Genomic DNA, 17,940 nt, shown 5'->3' on the forward strand with positions numbered 1-17,940 from the left:
TTCATCATAGCTCACAATTATATAGCACTTTAATGTCTGCAAAATATTGTACATGTCATGTGACCCTCAAAGTAACCCTGAGAAATAGGTGCCATAGGGTATTATTATTCCAATTTTACAGATGAAGAAACTGAGGTTCAGAGAGTCCATTCTCACACTGACACGGGTAACCACTGTTGAGCTATCTGCAATTCTCAAATTTCATTTGAAATCACATCTTTTGTTTTGTCTCCATCTTTTATCCACAGAGGTTAGCACAGTACTTGGCATGTATAATAGGTACTTAACATGCATATTGATTGATTAATTATTATCTTTTATTTTTATATAATCTTCATTTTTGACAGTATCCATCCTCTATCCCCCTAACCCAGTAGGTCAATGTTTAGGCCTCCATATTTTAAAAATGGGCAAGACAGGCAGTATGGTGGAGTGAAGATTGCTGGATTGGTTAACAGGAGACATCATTTTCAATCATACCTCAACCATCATTTAACCTGTTAAAGCCTCAGTTTCCTTATCTCTAAAATGAAGATAATAACACTTGTAATACTTATTGCACAAGGATTGTTGTGAGCAAAGCACCTCAGAAATGTTGAACATTATGGAAATTAGAGCTATTCTAAAGAACTTGATTCCCCAACATAGGGCTGAGAATGTCATAATGGGCAGAACCAAAAATTATACTTCCATCCAAAGATAGCTCATGAAATTCCTTATATGCTTGGCACCTAACAGGTGGTTAATAAATGCTGAAGGATTGATTGATGTGCTAGACAAGAGATAATAGTTTCCTCATGATGGCTTCCTAGGTGCTAGATGTAGCTCTCCCACTGCTTTGCCGGATGACTTTGGGCCAAGCTAACATTTTTGAGTCTCAGTTTCTTCCATCAGGAAAACAGAGCAAATGAACTCTAAATTCCTTCCAGTTCTAGCATTCTATTATTCTACATTATTTACTATTGAGTACCTTGTGGGCTGCTAAGTGGTGGTAAATTGATTGATGAGAACTTCTCAAGTTCCAAAAGAAAGTTAATTTCAAAGGTCAAAGAATTAGAGTCACCAGAGAATTTGATTCTGAAAACTGTGCCTATTAAAATCCCTGAATATCTTCCTCCCCTATCAGAACCAATTCAAACCTCTAGCCCCTAGTGAATTCAGTTGTTGATTTTCAGTAAATGAACAAATTACAGTGCAAGAACATTTTCAATGTCCTCCAGATAGTCTGTTTATTATAAACACAAGTTTGGAATAATCTTCCATTGGCATAGGAAATGAATGTATCTTATTCATAGGAAATCAAATATTTTCAGAAGATATCTTCATGAACCTGAACTAACTTGCTAAACAGTACCATGGGGTCATGCATATTCCATAGCAGTGTCACTTAACGACAAGCTCACAGCAAAAGCAAAGGGAGAATCTGCCACACAGAAATCAAAACTGAATATTTTTCAAGACCCACTGGGACCAACATCTGAATACAAATTTACAAAACTCAGAACACAAACAACAACTTGTGACCAGAATATATTTTGTTTCTTGGGCATAACAGATCAATTTTTCAAATTTAATATTTATTCAATTTGTTGCAACTGCACCCTAGGCCACTAGACCTCGGAGCTTTCTAAAATTATTTTCTCTGTATGTTATTTGATTTGGTTTTCACGGCATAAATTCTTCCTACTTCTGAAGTCATTGGAAAAACTAATGCTCTAAAGCAACTTATTAAATATAAGGATTGTTTGAAGGAAGTGGAGACATTTATCCTTGAGAAGAGAAGACTTGGTTGGGAGGCATGGTAGATACCCTTAAGTTTTTGAAAAACTGTCATGTTATCATAGATTTTGAAAATTGTGAGAGATTTCAGTTGTCATCTAGTTCAACCTGTAATTAAAACGAAATTGTCACAATAACATCCCCAGAAGTGTTCATCCAGCCTCTTGTTGACAGTCTTCAATAAAGTGGATTCACTTTTGGATAGCTCTAATTGTTAGGCAATTTCTCCTGATGTTGGGACTAAATTAGAATTTAGACTTGACTCTTTTATCATTGCTTTTGGTTTGTCCTATGGGACCAAACTGAACATTTCCAATGCTTCTTCCTCACGGCAGATTTTTGAATATTTAAAGATAGCTATCTCTGCTTGACTCTTTTCTAATATTACCAATTCTTTCAACCAATCCTTGTATGACATGGACTCAAATATATTCGCCATCCTGGTTGTCATCTTCTAGATGCTCCACTTTATCAATGTACTTTCCAAAATGTGGCATCTAGAACTGAAAAAAATTGAACAAAAGAAAACCAAAAAAGTCCAGATGTCTGACCAAGGCATATTCTCTCTTGACTCCATTACTGTCTCTGGATATCTCTACCTTTCTCTAGCAACCTTCTCATCCTGGAAGATGGCTACACCTAGGGATTTGCTGGAGCCAGATTGTTTTGGCTCTGCAGAGCTGATTGTTAAATTTGCAGTGTGAGTACTTATACCTCAGAGACCAGCAAATGCCACAAAAGAGGGCTTGATTTATTATTTCATTGATTGTCTAGACTTAAGAAAGTGATGGAGAAAATGTTGATTGTGAATAAACATTAAAGTTTGTAGTACTCCCCCCAAGGACTGGTTGTTAAACATTTACCAGTGTACCCCTGTCTCCACCATCCAAGCCCCACCTCTGATTGGTGAATTCCTCCTACCTCCACACCTTCCATTTGAGGAATGGCCAGAACAATCCATGCTCACTCTTGTCTTAGCTTGACTCCTGACTCTCCAGCTTTCTTCACCTTGCCATACATTCCTGCTTTTCAGTTCCCTTTCTTTTTTGTACTGTCTACCTGCACTAGAATGTAAGTTCCTTGATGGTAAGAATTGTCTTTCTTTTCCCTTGTATTTGTGTTCCCAGTATGTAGGCAGCTAGGCGTTGAAGTAAATACAACACTGGGCGTGGAGTCAGCAGGAGATGAATTTAAATACATTTTCAGACACTAGTTGTGTGACAACTTACCCTCTGTTTTCCTCACTTTCCTCAACTACAATGGGGATGATGATAGTATCTGTCTCTCTGAGTTGTGAGAATCAAGATAATATTTGTAAAGTACTTAGGACAATGTTTGGCACATAGTAAGTGATTAACTAATGCTTGTTTCCTCCCTTTCTTATCCCAATGCTTGGCATAGAGTAAGTAATTAATAAATGCCATATCATTTCTCTCTCTCTCTCTCTCTCTCTCTCTCTCTCTCTCTCTCTCTCTCTCTCTCTCTCTGTCTCGGCAAGGTAGAGATCCCCAAGGCTCATTTTCTATCAAATTAATCTATCTCATAAGTAAGAGTCAGAAGACAACTTACCTATACAAGTAGTTCCATCATTAGTTACGAACTTGTTTTGGGAGCTGCTGGATATAAAGCCAGGTGCGCACATGCAGAAATAACTTCCCTCTGTATTAGTGCAGTTGGCATTTTCACCACAAGGTTGTGTAGAGTTTTCACACTCGTTATCATCTAAGAAAATATAAATTGAAGGGTCATTTTATTTTTAATTCCTGAAAATATATTATTTGAACATAATTGAAAGTATGCTCTATTATTCTGCAGCATCTTAATTTGATGATTTCAATTGTTGGAAATTTAGAATAAAAAGCAGAGAAAATTATCACTACTAGCACATAATGCATGGTGTACATAGAAAACCAAAGAAAATGTTGGAGAAACATTAATAGCTTTTGTAAAGTGGCAGAATAAAAATGAAACACTCAAAAATCACCAGTACTTCATATGATAGTAACAAAATCCAGAAAAATAGCAATATGTGAAATTCCATTAAGTGTAACTACTAAACGCATAAAATATTTTGGAGTTAACTCATCAAGACATATATATATATATATATATATATATATATATATATAAGATTTATATGAATGTAACTAAAATACACACTATATGAATGAAAAAGTAGGGCTTAAAAGGGAAAAGAGTTGTTCTGGGCTCATAGTTTTGTTGTAAGAGCTAGCATTTGCATAGACAGTTAATGTTTACAAAGTGCTTTACATATGTTAACTCATTTGATCCTCACAACAACCCTATTAAGTAGATGCTATTATTATCCCCATTTTACAGATGAAGAAATGGAGGCTAAGAAAGGTTAAGCAACTTGGCCAGGGTCATGCAGCTAGTAAGTATGTGTGGCCAGATCTGAATTCAATTCTTGATTCTGAGGCCAGCACTCCAACCGTTGTGCCACGTAGTAGCTATAGTAATGTATTAAACATGGCAATGATAGCTGAATTGATTCATAGATTTAGCACTATACCAATTAAGTAGTCAAGTTACCTTCCAATGGGAGATTTTATTCAACCTGAGGAAACACTTGCAAAATTCCTAGAGGAAGAAATCCTGTCTCTAACATCTACTATGTATATGACCTTGGTCAATGAACCTATCCAAGTCTCTGCTTCTCATGTATAAGATGAAAGGAAAATAATTGATGACAACCAAGTTACCTTCTGGCTTTGAATCTATGATTCTACAAAATTCCCAGAATTTCAAGGGAAATTATGGAAGCTGATTTAGGAATGAATGAGGCATAATATTACTAGATATCAGACTATATGCAAGGCAGTAATCATTGGAACTACTTGGTACTGGTCAAACAATATGAAAGCAAAGCCTTACCTGAAACATTCCAACCCTCACCTCTGTGTCTTTACAAAGATGGTACCCCGTGCCTGGAATGAACTTCCTCCTTTTCCTTTGCTTCTTAGAATCTCTAGTTTCCTTTCAAGATCAAATCAAACCTCACCTCCTACATGAGGCCTTTCCTAAGCCAATCAGCTGTAGTACCTTCCTTGTAATTATCTTGTATTTAATTTATCCATATCTTGCATATACTTATATGTTCATATGCTGTTTCCCCAATAAATTGCAAGATATTTTGTTCAGTGACTATTAATTGTTTTTCTTTGTATCTCCAGCAATGCCTGTCACACAGAAGGGCCTTGATAGCAGCTTGTTGGCTGGCTGGTTGAGAATGGAAAGGTTAGGGAGAGTTCAAGGTAACACTTAGGTTTCAAGCATAGGTGAATGGGAAATGCTGATATCCCTAACAAAAACAGTGAAGTCGGAAGAAGAACCACTTTTAAGGAGACTGATGAAAAGTTCTGTGTTGGATTTGTGGAGTTGGAAGTTCCACCAGGACATACAAGTACACATGACAAGTTGACAGTAAGAAATGAGTTGAAAACTCAAAAAAGAGATCAGGGTTAGAAAGATAAATTTGAGCATCTTTTTGATTGAAGGGATAACTAGAGCTATGAGGATGAATCAGATTTCAAGGAAGAGAAGAGAAGGCAAATGACAGAATCTTGGGGAACCCCAGCTTCAGGAACCAGGGAGGGGACTAAACTGAAAAAGGTCAATGGTCAGAAAGATTGGAATAGAACCCAAAGAGTCCATTGTTTTTAAGTGACAAAAATGCCTATCCATTGAGTTAGAGGTCAAGAGGATAAGGACAACAAAATGCCATTAGTTTTTTTTAGTAGTAAAGAAGTCATTGGTAGCATTTGAGAGAACAATTTTCTCTCCAGTGACCTTAGCTCATAAAGGAGAGATTATGTCCTTAGAGCCTTAACACTTCCGTTTCTAGATTCCCTACCTTGAAGCTCCTCTGTACTGACTAGTAAATGCCTCATGTGGCCCACTACATCTAAGTTGGCTCCAGCCATGCTTCATTTTTACTTCTTAGACATCTTCTCCTCAGTTGCTTTATTATCATTGTAGTTTGTACCCTCCAACTCCTCTTGCTATTTTCAGTTCCTGAACCATAATCAAATGAATACTGTCATCAGTCCTAGAAGGGATGTGTCAATCTATTTCCCTATGGTTATCATCCCTGTAACTTCTACAAAACCCAATACCCTTCTCTGAAAATCACTTTTCTATATTTCTTGTCTTCTGCTATTAGAATGTAAGATCCTTGAAAGCAGGTGTTACCTTCACTTTTGTATTGTATTCTGAGGACTTGGCATGGTTTTTGGATTTATTTATTCAGTTTCTATCAAGTGGCAAGAAAGAAAGATCAATGGCAAGGGATTGACATGAATGAGTTGGAAAAAAAGATGCAGCCAACATAAAACACTTTTTAAAATAAATTTGGTACTGAAATGGAGATGAATTAAAAATTAACTTGCTGGGACAGAAGACTCCAGTAAAGGGTCTTTTTAAGATTAGGAAGTCTCAGTGGAGGTGTAAAAAGAGGGCTGAGCTTAAGAGTCATGGGACTTGAAATCAATGTTGGCTCTGCCACTTATTACCCATGGTTCCTTTTGGCTTTAAATATGTAATCCTGTAAGCAGGACTTAAATATACACACAATACACACACTTAAAGGTTGTAACATGTACTAGTGAAAGATGAATTTATACAAATGAAAGCAACATCTCTTGAAATCTTGAGTGGGAGGGACAGTGGTGAATATGTTTGTAAACATGAAATGGGAAAGGGAGAGACAGAAAATAAGAGTCAACAAGCATTTATTCAGCATTTATTATATGTTAGACACTGTACAAAGTTCTGGGGAAGCAAAGAAAGGCATCTCCTGGTATTAAGGGGACATATTGGTGTTGCTGTTTATTCAGTTATATCTGACTTTTTGTGACCCCATTTGGGGTTGTCTTGGCAAAGATACTGGTTGGTTTGCCATTTCCATCTTCAGTTCATTTTACAGATGAGGAAACAGAGGCAAACAGGATTAAGTGGTTTGTCCAGGGCCACACAGCTAGTAAATGTCTGAGGCTGGATTTGAACTCAGGTCTTCCTGAACTGCAGGCTCAGTTCTCTATCTATTTCACCACCTAGCTGTTTCTATTTACCAAGTAACATTGAGGAAAGTCTGGAGGAGTTGGAAGGAATGTGACCAAAGGAAAAGTACAAGGCAAGTACTTAACATCTGTATCACTGCCTCTTCAAGAGTATATGTTCTGGAGTGGCAGGCTATATTATATTATATTCATGAATAAGATTAAGACTATATGTGGGATTGAGAGATTATGTTTAGCAAAGGTCAGGACTACTTTCCTCTCAGATAGACACGAAAGAGGCAGAGAGGGATAAGAGATAGGAGTTATAAGGTATGGAGAGAGGAGGCTGGAGGACCTAAGGATGAACTTCCCACTAAAGGAGAAGGTAAGGTCATCTACTGTGAATGCAGAAGAGATAGCATCTGGTGATGTCCTATTAAGATAAGCATTACATAAGGACACCAACTACATTTATTCTCAGACAATTGTAAGTAATCCTGGAAAGTTTTCTGTTCTTATTAGTTATAATACACTCTGAAAATGTATTTATCTAGAAATGTAAAGTCGATCCTCAGTATCCTTCAGAACCAGCCTTGTCAACTCAAACCCAGAAGGAAACAAAGGCTAGAGTCAGTTCTCATTAATACTATCTATGCTAATGTAAGGATTAGTGAATTGCAGCAATTAATCTAGTGGTAATGATTATCCAGGACTGTCACTGCTTCTACTCAGTTCATTCTCACCCCAGTCCTAACCCTTCATGGTCACTTTTGTTGCTCAGCTTCAGGCTGTCAGTTTCTATGACAGTCAGGACGTTCTTATCACCCATTACTTTCCTGGTCAGTCTTCTGATTCTTCCCCTCCTCCCTTCCAGTTAAAAATGTTCTATTTCTCCAAAATTTTGAGAATATTTTGAGTGGATTTCTCCTTTGCCTTTTTCATACTTTATGCCATATCACACTCATTTGAGAACATGTCTTATTCCCCAGTACAATTTAAGGACCTTAAAAACAGGGTGCATATGTTTTTATACATTTGTATCCCTGATGCCTAGCACAAAATTATTATTATAGCTAACACTTAGGTAACTCTGCAAAACACTATACACAGTTTATCTCATTTGATCATCACAAGAACTCTGTGAAAGAGGTGCTATTATCATTCCCATTTTACAGATGAGGAAACTGAGACTGAGCGAAGTTAAGTGAGGTTAACCTAGGGTCACACTACTAGTAAGCATCTGAGGCATAATTTGAATTCAGGTCTTCCCGACTCCAAGTCCAATATGCCATACACTGTGCCAACTAGTTCCTGGACTAAGAAATATTTGTTATGTGGAACTGAATCAGTGTTACTGTGCCTATTGCTCTCAAAAAAAGTCATTGCTATAGCTTGAAAATGGTATTCATTCCTTCATTCAAAAATATTTCTTAAATATTTCCAAAGAGCAAGGCACTGAGCTAGGTTTCCAACTTAGACCTCCACCAAAGCAGTTTAAAGCCAGTCCACTATTTCTTAACAGATAATTTCATCAACTGTTTTTTTTTTTTTAAAGCCAACTTCTGGTGTTGAGCCTCTCTCAGTTTAGTTAGACTGGTTTTGGGATGACAACCCATCCCAGGTTTTTTTTTTTTATTTGAAAGCCTTTGCATCTTGGTAGGATTAACTAAAGCTTACATTCCACCTGTAATCGTGAGAGCTAAAATCTACCTCCATAAAATAATGAAATGTCAGGGCAAGACTTTATGTACTGTGGTCAATAGAGAGAAGAATAGATCCTAGAGGCAGCATAGAGTAGTGAAGACAAAGTGGGACTTGTGAGTCATGTAACTAGGTTCAAATCCTGACTCAGACATCTCGTAATTGTGTGACCCTGGGCAAGTCACTCAACCTTAGCATTGGTTTCATCTATAAAATAAGAGTGTTGGACTCATTGTCCTCTAGGAAACCCTTCCAGATCTAAATCCAGCAAATCTGTCTTTCTTTGCTGTTCCTTGCATGTGGCATATCATTTCCAGTCCGTGTCATTATGCAGGCTGTCCTCTATTCCTAAAATGTACTTCCCCCCTTCTGCCTGTTTCCCTAGTTTCCTGCAAATTCCAGATTAAACACCACCTTTGTCATGAAGTCATTCCTCATTCCCCCTTCCACAGCTGTTCCCCTTCAAAATTACCCTGTATATATTTTATAAATATGTATATATGTGCATTCTGGCTCCCTTGGCACAATGCAAGGTTCCTGAGGCTATTTCCAGAGTAGGTGTTTAATAAGTGCTTGTAGAATGATTGATAGGTACAGTTGTAATATATGATTTGTTTCTATGATAGTTATCCATAGCAACCCAGTAAAAGATTTGGTTGGCATATCATGGACTAGGTGAAGGAGAATTTTCCTGTATCTTCTACCTGAATTTTGTCTTCTGGTACATTTCCAAATATCATAGACATGACCAGTGGTTCAAAAAATAATTTTCCTGCAGCTTGGTCTGGAGAAAATGAGTTAATGAAGCTGATCCACATTGAGAGAGCAGGCAGCATTCATTGAAACCCTAAGTCCTCCTTTCCTTCTTTTCTTCCCTCCTTCCTTCCTCTGTCTTTCCTTCCTTCCTTCCTTCCTTCCTTCCTTCCTTCCTTCCTTCCTTCCTTCCTTCCTTCCTTCCTTCCTTCCTTCCTTCTTTCCTTCCTTCCTTCCTTCCTTCTTTCCTTCCTTCCTTCCTTCCTTCCTTCCTTCCTTCCTTCCTTCCTTCCTTCCTTCCTTCCTTCCTTCCTTCCTTCCTTCCTTCCTTCCTTCCTTCCTTCCTTCCTTCCTTCCTTCCTTCCTCCTTTCCTCTTCTTTCCCTTATTCCTTCCTTCCTCCCTTCATTTCTTCCCTCCCACTTCCTGCCCTGAATATTCCAAGAATAGGATCAATCTTCTGTCTTGCGGAAATGTGTTCTACAATTAATCCAGTTTTAGGTTTGAATGAAATCTTAATTAATTTTAAAGCCAGAATTCATGCTATTAACCAAATGCAAAATTATGCATAGTTATCAAGATAAAGGAGGAACATATAAAAGTTAAATTTCCTAATTTAATATTAGATCATAGTGGGAAAGTGGCATAACAAAGGTTTATACCTTTAAAAACATGAATAGCTAAATGTAAGGAAATCTATCTTATTTAAACTGCCATTCCTCATTAATTTATAACACTAAAAAAAGTTTGTCATATTTTAAAATGTAAATTTGATATTTAAGTTCTATGCAATTTATAACCATGAAATATCAATGTGGGAAGAATTAATGAATAACTAATCATTCAATCAAAGGAAATTTGTGTTCAACAGGCCATACAAAGTCTTTCTACACATATAACTTTTTATTTTTGATTTTTGGTGGGGAAAGGAGAACATTAGTAAAAGAGAAAGGTCATTCCTATTCTAGGTGTAAATTAATATTTTATTTGCACAATATTTGAAAGTACAATGATTATTTTATTATAATTCAGTTTCAATTAGCATCTTCTATTTTACTATTCATGGATACATTTATTTAAACATAAATATGAAAATAATTTGTTCAATAATGTGATCATCTATGAAATCAGGATACTAATTTATCAACTTGGATACAATTTATTAAAATATCTTAATAAAAATTAAGTGAACTTTACTTCTCAAATTATATCTGGAATAACTTGAGAATTTTTAAAAATACAAAACATTCTAATCAAAACAAATTTTTACATGCAAACATTTTGCCAGTTTTTGAAAAAGAGAACAACTATCAGTGACTGATATAATGGATATGAAAACTGTTTTTCTAAATTCAAGATACACAATGAAAAGTACATAATACGTGATTCACTTTGCTGTAAATAATGCTCAAGCTTTGGATTAAAGGAATTTGTCTATTTTATGGCAGTCATTTAACTGAAAATTGACATTTACTTGGGGATATCAGATTTAAAACTGTTCAGAGAAACAATGTAGGAATCCTTGGTTTAGTATTGTAAAGGTTAAATTGGATAGAAAAGAATGAAATGGAACCTTTTGAGAATGAAATTCTGATCTCACAAATGCAAATGATTACTATTTGGAAGAAAAGGAATTTTGGTAGGAGGGTGATGGTGGATTTTCTTTGGGAGAAGTACAGAGATCCCTTCAACAAATTCAAATTTAAAACAAAAAGAGGCTTACAGAAGATAAAAACAAAGGAAGGCGACTGAAGAGGATTTTTTTAAAAAGTGGTATCATATAAGAATAATAAAAGAATATAAAATTCCAAACCAAACTCTGGGGATTAACTAGCAATAATAATAACAGCTTACTTTTACATAGGAAAAGCTAAATGGCTCAGTAGAAAGAGTGCTGGGCTTGGACGAGGAGTCTTCCTGACTTCAAATCTATTCTTAGACATTATTGTGTGACCCTGGGCAAGTCATTTAAACCTGTTTCCTTCAGTTTCTTCATCTGTAAAATGAGCTGGCAAAAGAAACATATAGTTAGAGTGACTGGTGAAACCTATGGGACCTCTCTCAGAATAATAGTTTGAGTGCTTAGAATAAAATGTACAGGATAATAAAGGAAACAAATTGTAGTAAAGTAAAATTATCAAAATATTAAAACAAATTTATAAATCTAGGTTAAAAGTCCTGTACTATAGAGAGGCTACTTTGAGGCATCTGTATCACTAACCTTCTCCACCTGTGACCTGATCAGCTCATTATTGACCTATGAATCCCTCCAACCCTACATACATACATATGGACCAAAAAGTGTTTGCAAGAAATTTTTTTCCCTCTAGTTTCACAACAGGCAAATCACAACCTCACAAAACTTGGGAAAAAAAATAGGCAGCCACTGAAATGGAAGAAGCAGTTTTCCTTGAGACTACTGTTGTTATGAAGAGCTTTTATGTGCTCAACCAGTATTTCCCAGCACAACTTTTGTACATATAAACAAGAAGAGCCTATGGGAGGCAAGAAGGTCCAGGGAATTGGTCTTGGATGCTATGTGAATAGAAGAGACTATGGATGGAATGTACACGGTATGTCAGAACCTTGGATAGCTCCTGCTTGCTAGATTTTTCTTATCCATTTCTTGTTCCCTAATACGAATGCTAAAATAATGTGAGTATAATACAATCAAGAACTTAACATTTATCTCCACTGATTAGTGTTTGCTTACTTAGATGTGAAGTTGTTTTTCAAGTCTTAAAAAAAAAAACTAAAGGAGCAAAATCATTATTCTGAGAGTTCCTTTAAATAGAGAAAATTCAGATCAAGAGATGGTTGCAAAAATTAATATGGTAAAAGTCTATCAGTTACTTTGGCTGAAATCAACCACATTTAATAATAACCCCAAGGTTTAATGTTAAAGCTTACTCTTTAATATTTCAAAGATCCATGATTTTATTGGTGTAGATATTTCCCACCTCCAATAAAGATCAAAACCTTTCTTTCCTTATTAGGGAATTTTCTTTATTTTCCATGGCTAAAAACAAAACAAAATAAGAATCGTCTAGTAGTCTGCCTTTTACTGATGAAGCTTTCTAAAAATGGGCAAGTCTGGTCCTTGGATGACTGTCTGCAAGCCAGCATCTTAAGTCTTTTCATAATGAAAAGATTATTCAAAGTCAATGCTTTGATGGAAGACTCTTGCTAAAACCTGTGTCACCCACACAACATGTAGAGGTATCATAGAGGGTGCAAAATAGAGGTCCTAAATGTTACACAGTAGAAATATAATAATATACACATTTGAATTTTTATGTATCATTATAATGAGAATCTATTTTCTAAACTGTCTCACTACAGAGACTAAGATGGCAAGAAAAGTGATATTCAAACACAACATTATCTTTTGATCTGGATTAAATCACTAATAATTAAAAGGATGCAAATTAAAATAACTCTGAAATTCCACCTCACATCTATCAGATTGACAAATATGACACAAAAATAAAACAACAAATGTTGGAGGGCCTTCAGGAAAACAGGCACATTGGTGCAGTGTTGATGGAGCTATGAATTGGTAAAACCATTATGTAAGACAAGTTTGATTTTCATAATTTTTGTAGGTTCTTTTCCACAAAACAAAAGACTCTGCTTCGAGTGAAACCTATACATAAAACCTCCACATTTCCTTGAAGTAGAATTCTACTTTTATTAATGTGGTACAATGCTAAGAGCAATCGATTTTGAGTTAGAGAATATGAATCTATTGATTAGCTGTGTGACCTTGCCCAAGTCACTTAGCCCTCTATGTGCCTTAGTTTCTTTAGCTATAAAATGAGGGTTGATCTAGATGATTTCTGAGGTCTCTTCAACAACTAGATCTATGAATCTATTCATCTGTGATTTAGATGGTATGGGTTCTTTCACTGATATAGAATAAGAGGTCTTCACTTGGGGCCCAAGTTTGGGGAGCCCTTCGTAGGTTTCAGGACGGGAAAGACATGTTTATTTTAAGACAATTGGCTCCCTTGGTAATCCTATGTATTTTATTTTATGAATTTAAAAATGTTATTCTTAGGAGAGGCCCATAGGTTTCACTGTACTGCCAAAAGGGTGCATGTTACAGAAAAAGCTAAGAGCCCTGATGTAGAGGGACCTCAAAAGTTGCTATAACTAAAAATGTATTAAGGACATACAGCTCATTAACAGACCACATCTGAGACCTTTTTAGCCTGGTAGGACATATCAGATGTTGCTCTCTCTTGATCTGTTCTTTGAAAATTCAATCTAACAAACATTTACTAAGTGCCTTCTACATTCAAGAAGCAGTACCATGTTCTGAAGATATCAAGACAAAGGAGCTTACTATCTATTCAGAAAATGCCAAAAGTACACAGAAAAGTAAATATGTTTCAATCTAAAAATTAACTCTCCCCCTCCATGTATATGTGGTATGTGGGTGTGAGTGTGTGATTATGGAGAGAGAAGGGTTAACAAGAGAAAGGAGGAGGAGGAGGAGAAGAAGAAAGAGGAGGAAGAGGAGGAGAAAGCGGGCAAGGCAGAGACAGTGATGGTACAATAGATGAAGAAACAGCCTGTAAGTCAGAAAAACATGGCTCCAAGTCTTCCTTCTGACATGTAATGGCCTGGGTGACCCTGAATATGTCTCTTAACCTCGCAGTGATCTAGCCCAGAGGTGTCAAAGCCAACCAGCCCAAACCATTTTAAAATGTAACTGGAAATATTTAACAAAATAAAAATACAATATGACACAGATAATGTTAATTTATGTTTTTCTAAGTTAATTTACAGTCTGCAGGAATCCATTTGTATTTGAGTTTGATACAATTGCTCTAGGCAACTCTCTAAGACCAAAACTCCTAGAGAAGATAATGACCTGTTTTAGTAGAGGAAATTTCCTCTTTTGAGAATTCCCTATGTCAAGGAAATAAACAAGTCTAGGCCTTTTTCTCAGTTAATATAATTATTCACGTATAGCCATAGAGATAAAGAAGCACTTGTAGCTATAGAAATAAGCATCATGCTTAAATTGCTAGAAAAACATACACACTTAAATATAAAATATATTTGCATATAATTTCTGTGTGTTATATAAACATATAGTTATTTATCACATATACTTATATATGCTTATTTTTGACTATATGTGCATATATGAAATGTCCGCCGTCTCAGTATAGTTTTAAGCTGTTAAAATTTAATAACTTAAACATTATACTTTTATGTAATATATTGCATATTTATGTATAATACATGTAACACATATACTTAATAGGATAAATATATACTAAAATGTAATAAATGCTTATATATTTGTTTCTATACTTATATATAAACATATAATTATATATCAATATAAACTTACATAATTATTTCTGTAGCTATCTGTGTATGTGTGTATGTATGTACACATGTGTGTATATATCTGTACATATGTATATATACATGTGTGTGTACAGAGTCTCCAAAAATCTCAGTCAGACTTTTGGGACATATTATGTGATTCATTACATAAATATATCTATGTCTGTATCATATGTATATGATACATATATTTGTGTACATTACACTTAGTTCTATAGTTATACGTGTCTCTATATTTATTGAGAAGTAGCGAAATGACCTCCAATTTCAAAGTCAGGAGACCCGGAATGAGTGCTTCCAAGACTCTAAGCCTCATTTAGCACATATGAGCAGTGAGGACAATAACACTTATATGACCTCCCAGAATTTGGTGAGGCAAACTCTTGAGAAGCCTTAAAGCACTAAATGACTGAGTTATAACAGAAATCAGGTGACTATTTCATTTGAAAACTTTCCAGTGGTTCCAGAATTGAACAGAAGCTGAAAATAATTTTTACTCCAATTGGGTATAGATTCAGTCACTCAATTACTCAAATATTTATTGAGTTCCCAAGTGTGAATTTGGCTCTACCTGGAGATAAGTGAAATTTAATCAGAAAGACAAAGTCCTTGCCCTGTGATCAGAGTTCATATTCTAAAAGTAAGTTAACATAGAAACATGTAATTGAGTTTTTTTAGGTTAAAATTTGGAAAAGTTTTCTATGGTTTTATTACATATCACACACACACACACAATCACACATACTGCATATCCATTCCCATACATTCCTAAATTTAGGTTATTTCACAGTAGAATCCTGGGAGAAGTTCGAATTGACTTTAAAAGGAATTGTGCACTCAGATCAGTTATAGGTAATATGAAGGAAGATGAAAATTGGATCCCCTGTGAGTTTCACCTGTAGAGGTGATATACAGAAAAAAGAGGTGCACTAAGAAAGGATGTGAACCAGGCCTGAGATGGAGGTCTCAGGAGGCTTTTCCTGAGAGTCAAGAAGTGGTAATGAACCACTTTCCATTATCTAACTGAATATGTTTATAAAAATAAATTAAAATACCGAGAGGTTAAGTGCCTTGCTAAAAAAAGGAAAAAAAAGTCAAATGAAGAAGAGAAAGAAAATCCTGTCATTGACTCTGCCTCCTCACTTTGTGATTTGAAGCCAATTACTTAACCTCTTAGCTCCCTTATCTACAAATTGGGGCTAATGATGCTTTTTCTTTTCCACCTCCCACCCTCTCAGACATGCTATGTGAATTAATTAGTTAATAGCCCATTTCTCATTTTTCTCCATAACCTATAGAGCTTATCTGAGTGAGGACTCCTTATTGAATTTTAAAGTAACAGAGACAGACAATGATGTCTTGGAGGGAAAAAATGTAATTGCTAATTACAGAGAATCTTCAACTTTTTCAAAAGCTAGGTTCAAATATTTAAATTTACAGCAAAGTACTGCATTACTGTAGTTTCAAAATGGGAATTTAAATTCCTCAGTCACAGTTTTGTCTACTGTTTTCCAGCCTGAATCATTTGGTTTTGCTACTATAATTCTTTTAATTCTTATTGGGCAACTAGGATAATAACATTTAAATCGGAATATCATTTAGGAAATTTAGTATGACATGTTTGATGTGACTTAAAACTTTCAAGTTACATGCAATTCAACTAGTAAGAAAAACTATTTTAAGATGAAAATAGGATCTGTATCAAGAAAAAAATTGAAGATAACTTAGAAGTCTTCTATGATTGGGGCCAAGCTTGAGTGTGTTGGAGTCAGCTTATACTGGCTCTTGAGAGGCAATTGTTAAATTTTCTGTAAGACAATTTACACTCTGGAAATTAGCAAATGCTCCAATTCAAGGCCTGATTTATTATTTTCTTGGTTGTCTAGGATTAAGAAAGAGATTGAGAAAATGTTATTAATGCAGATAAAACTTAAAAGTGTGTCATGTTTTCAGAAAGCTGGCTGTTAAATCTTTACTATTATCTCACCTCTCACTATGCCCCCCTCCCACGATGTACCCAGTGTTTCAATTAAACTGGATTATTCATTATTAATGAGCACCCTCTATGCTTTACTTTCTCTGTTCCTTGGATTTCTCACTATCCCCTATGCCTGGTGTGTGCTCACTTTCCTGCCCTATCTCTGCCTCACAACATCTGAACTCTCCTTCAAGTCCTATCTAATATGCCAACTGTTCAAATCTCTACTGATATGCCATTAATCCTTTTTGTGACTCATCTCTTTGTCCTCACTTTGTCCCAAAGTCCCATGTAGAACCCATGTAATGGAAGCTGGTACATTTGGTCTTGTCTTACAAATCCATGTGTGTATATGATATTTCATCAACTACAATACAAACTCATTGGGATAATGTTATCTATCATTCATTTTTGCATTTTTATTTGTGCTTTAGTACCTTCTGCATAGTAGTAAGTAGTAAACATAGTACCTTCTATAAGGTAAGTGCTCAAAAACATGTTGGATGAGTAAATAAATTCATTCACATTTTAAAAAATAATTTTAGTTAGCTAAGAAGTTACATGCTTAAGGGCAGGAAATGTTAATGCTTGTCGTTTAGGAGTTATTTTATTTGGGGTTGGATCTGTAGAGAATTGCTGCATTTTATATCTAAATTCAACAAATATTTATAATGATGTGCACATACTGTGGTAGGTATTGGAGATGCAAAACCCTGGTATATTTCCTACTCTCAAGGATTTTATATGCTACTCAGGAGGATATAACATGTCTATAGGTAAGTATGATGTAATAAAGGGTATGACGGAATCAAAGGAAACATCCAATAGCTTCTTTAAGAACAAATGACACCAGGCCAACTTAATTTCCTTTGATGATCAGACTACAGTAAGGGAATGTAGATATAGTTTATGCAAATTTTAATAAGGAGTTAATCAAGTACATCATGTAATGATTATACAACAGTTAGAGAGATGGGCTCTATAATTGGGTAAATTGGGAAGTGGTTGAATGGGCAAAGAGGTAAATTATTAAGTGTTTGACATCAAATATCCAAAACAGGGCACACCAAAGATGACCAAAAAAAAAAGGGAATTGTCAATGTTGGAGGGGTTGTGGGAAGACAGGCACCAGCAAAGCACTTCAGTGATATGTGCTTAACCATGAACTGTTTTTATACCCTCCTCACCAACAACTTGAATAAACTCAGAGTTGGGGAATCAAATCTACAGATTACCCAAAGTTGGGATGAATTGCTAACATATTAGATGAAAAAATCAGGATTCAAAAATATCTTAACCTGTAAGAACATAGGGGCAAATCCAATCTGATAGCATTTGATAGGGA

At 35.5% G+C, this 17,940-nt stretch overlaps 1 protein-coding gene across 2 annotated transcripts in view; it reads right to left on the minus strand.

The window, feature by feature from the left end:
• Positions 1-17,940, minus strand: part of ADGRL4 (adhesion G protein-coupled receptor L4) — a 136,052-nt gene that overhangs the window by 61,232 nt on the left and 56,880 nt on the right. For both annotated transcript variants that reach the window (XM_020988659.2, XM_078156537.1), the window contains exon 3: positions 3,349-3,501. In XM_020988659.2, the coding sequence (XP_020844318.1) occupies positions 3,349-3,501 (153 nt within the window). The remainder of the gene's footprint in view (positions 1-3,348; positions 3,502-17,940) is intronic.

This window comes from Phascolarctos cinereus, unplaced genomic scaffold (assembly GCF_003287225.1).
Source record: "Phascolarctos cinereus isolate Bilbo 61053 unplaced genomic scaffold, phaCin_HiC Scaffold_5;HRSCAF=322, whole genome shotgun sequence".
NCBI lineage: Eukaryota > Metazoa > Chordata > Mammalia > Diprotodontia > Phascolarctidae > Phascolarctos > Phascolarctos cinereus.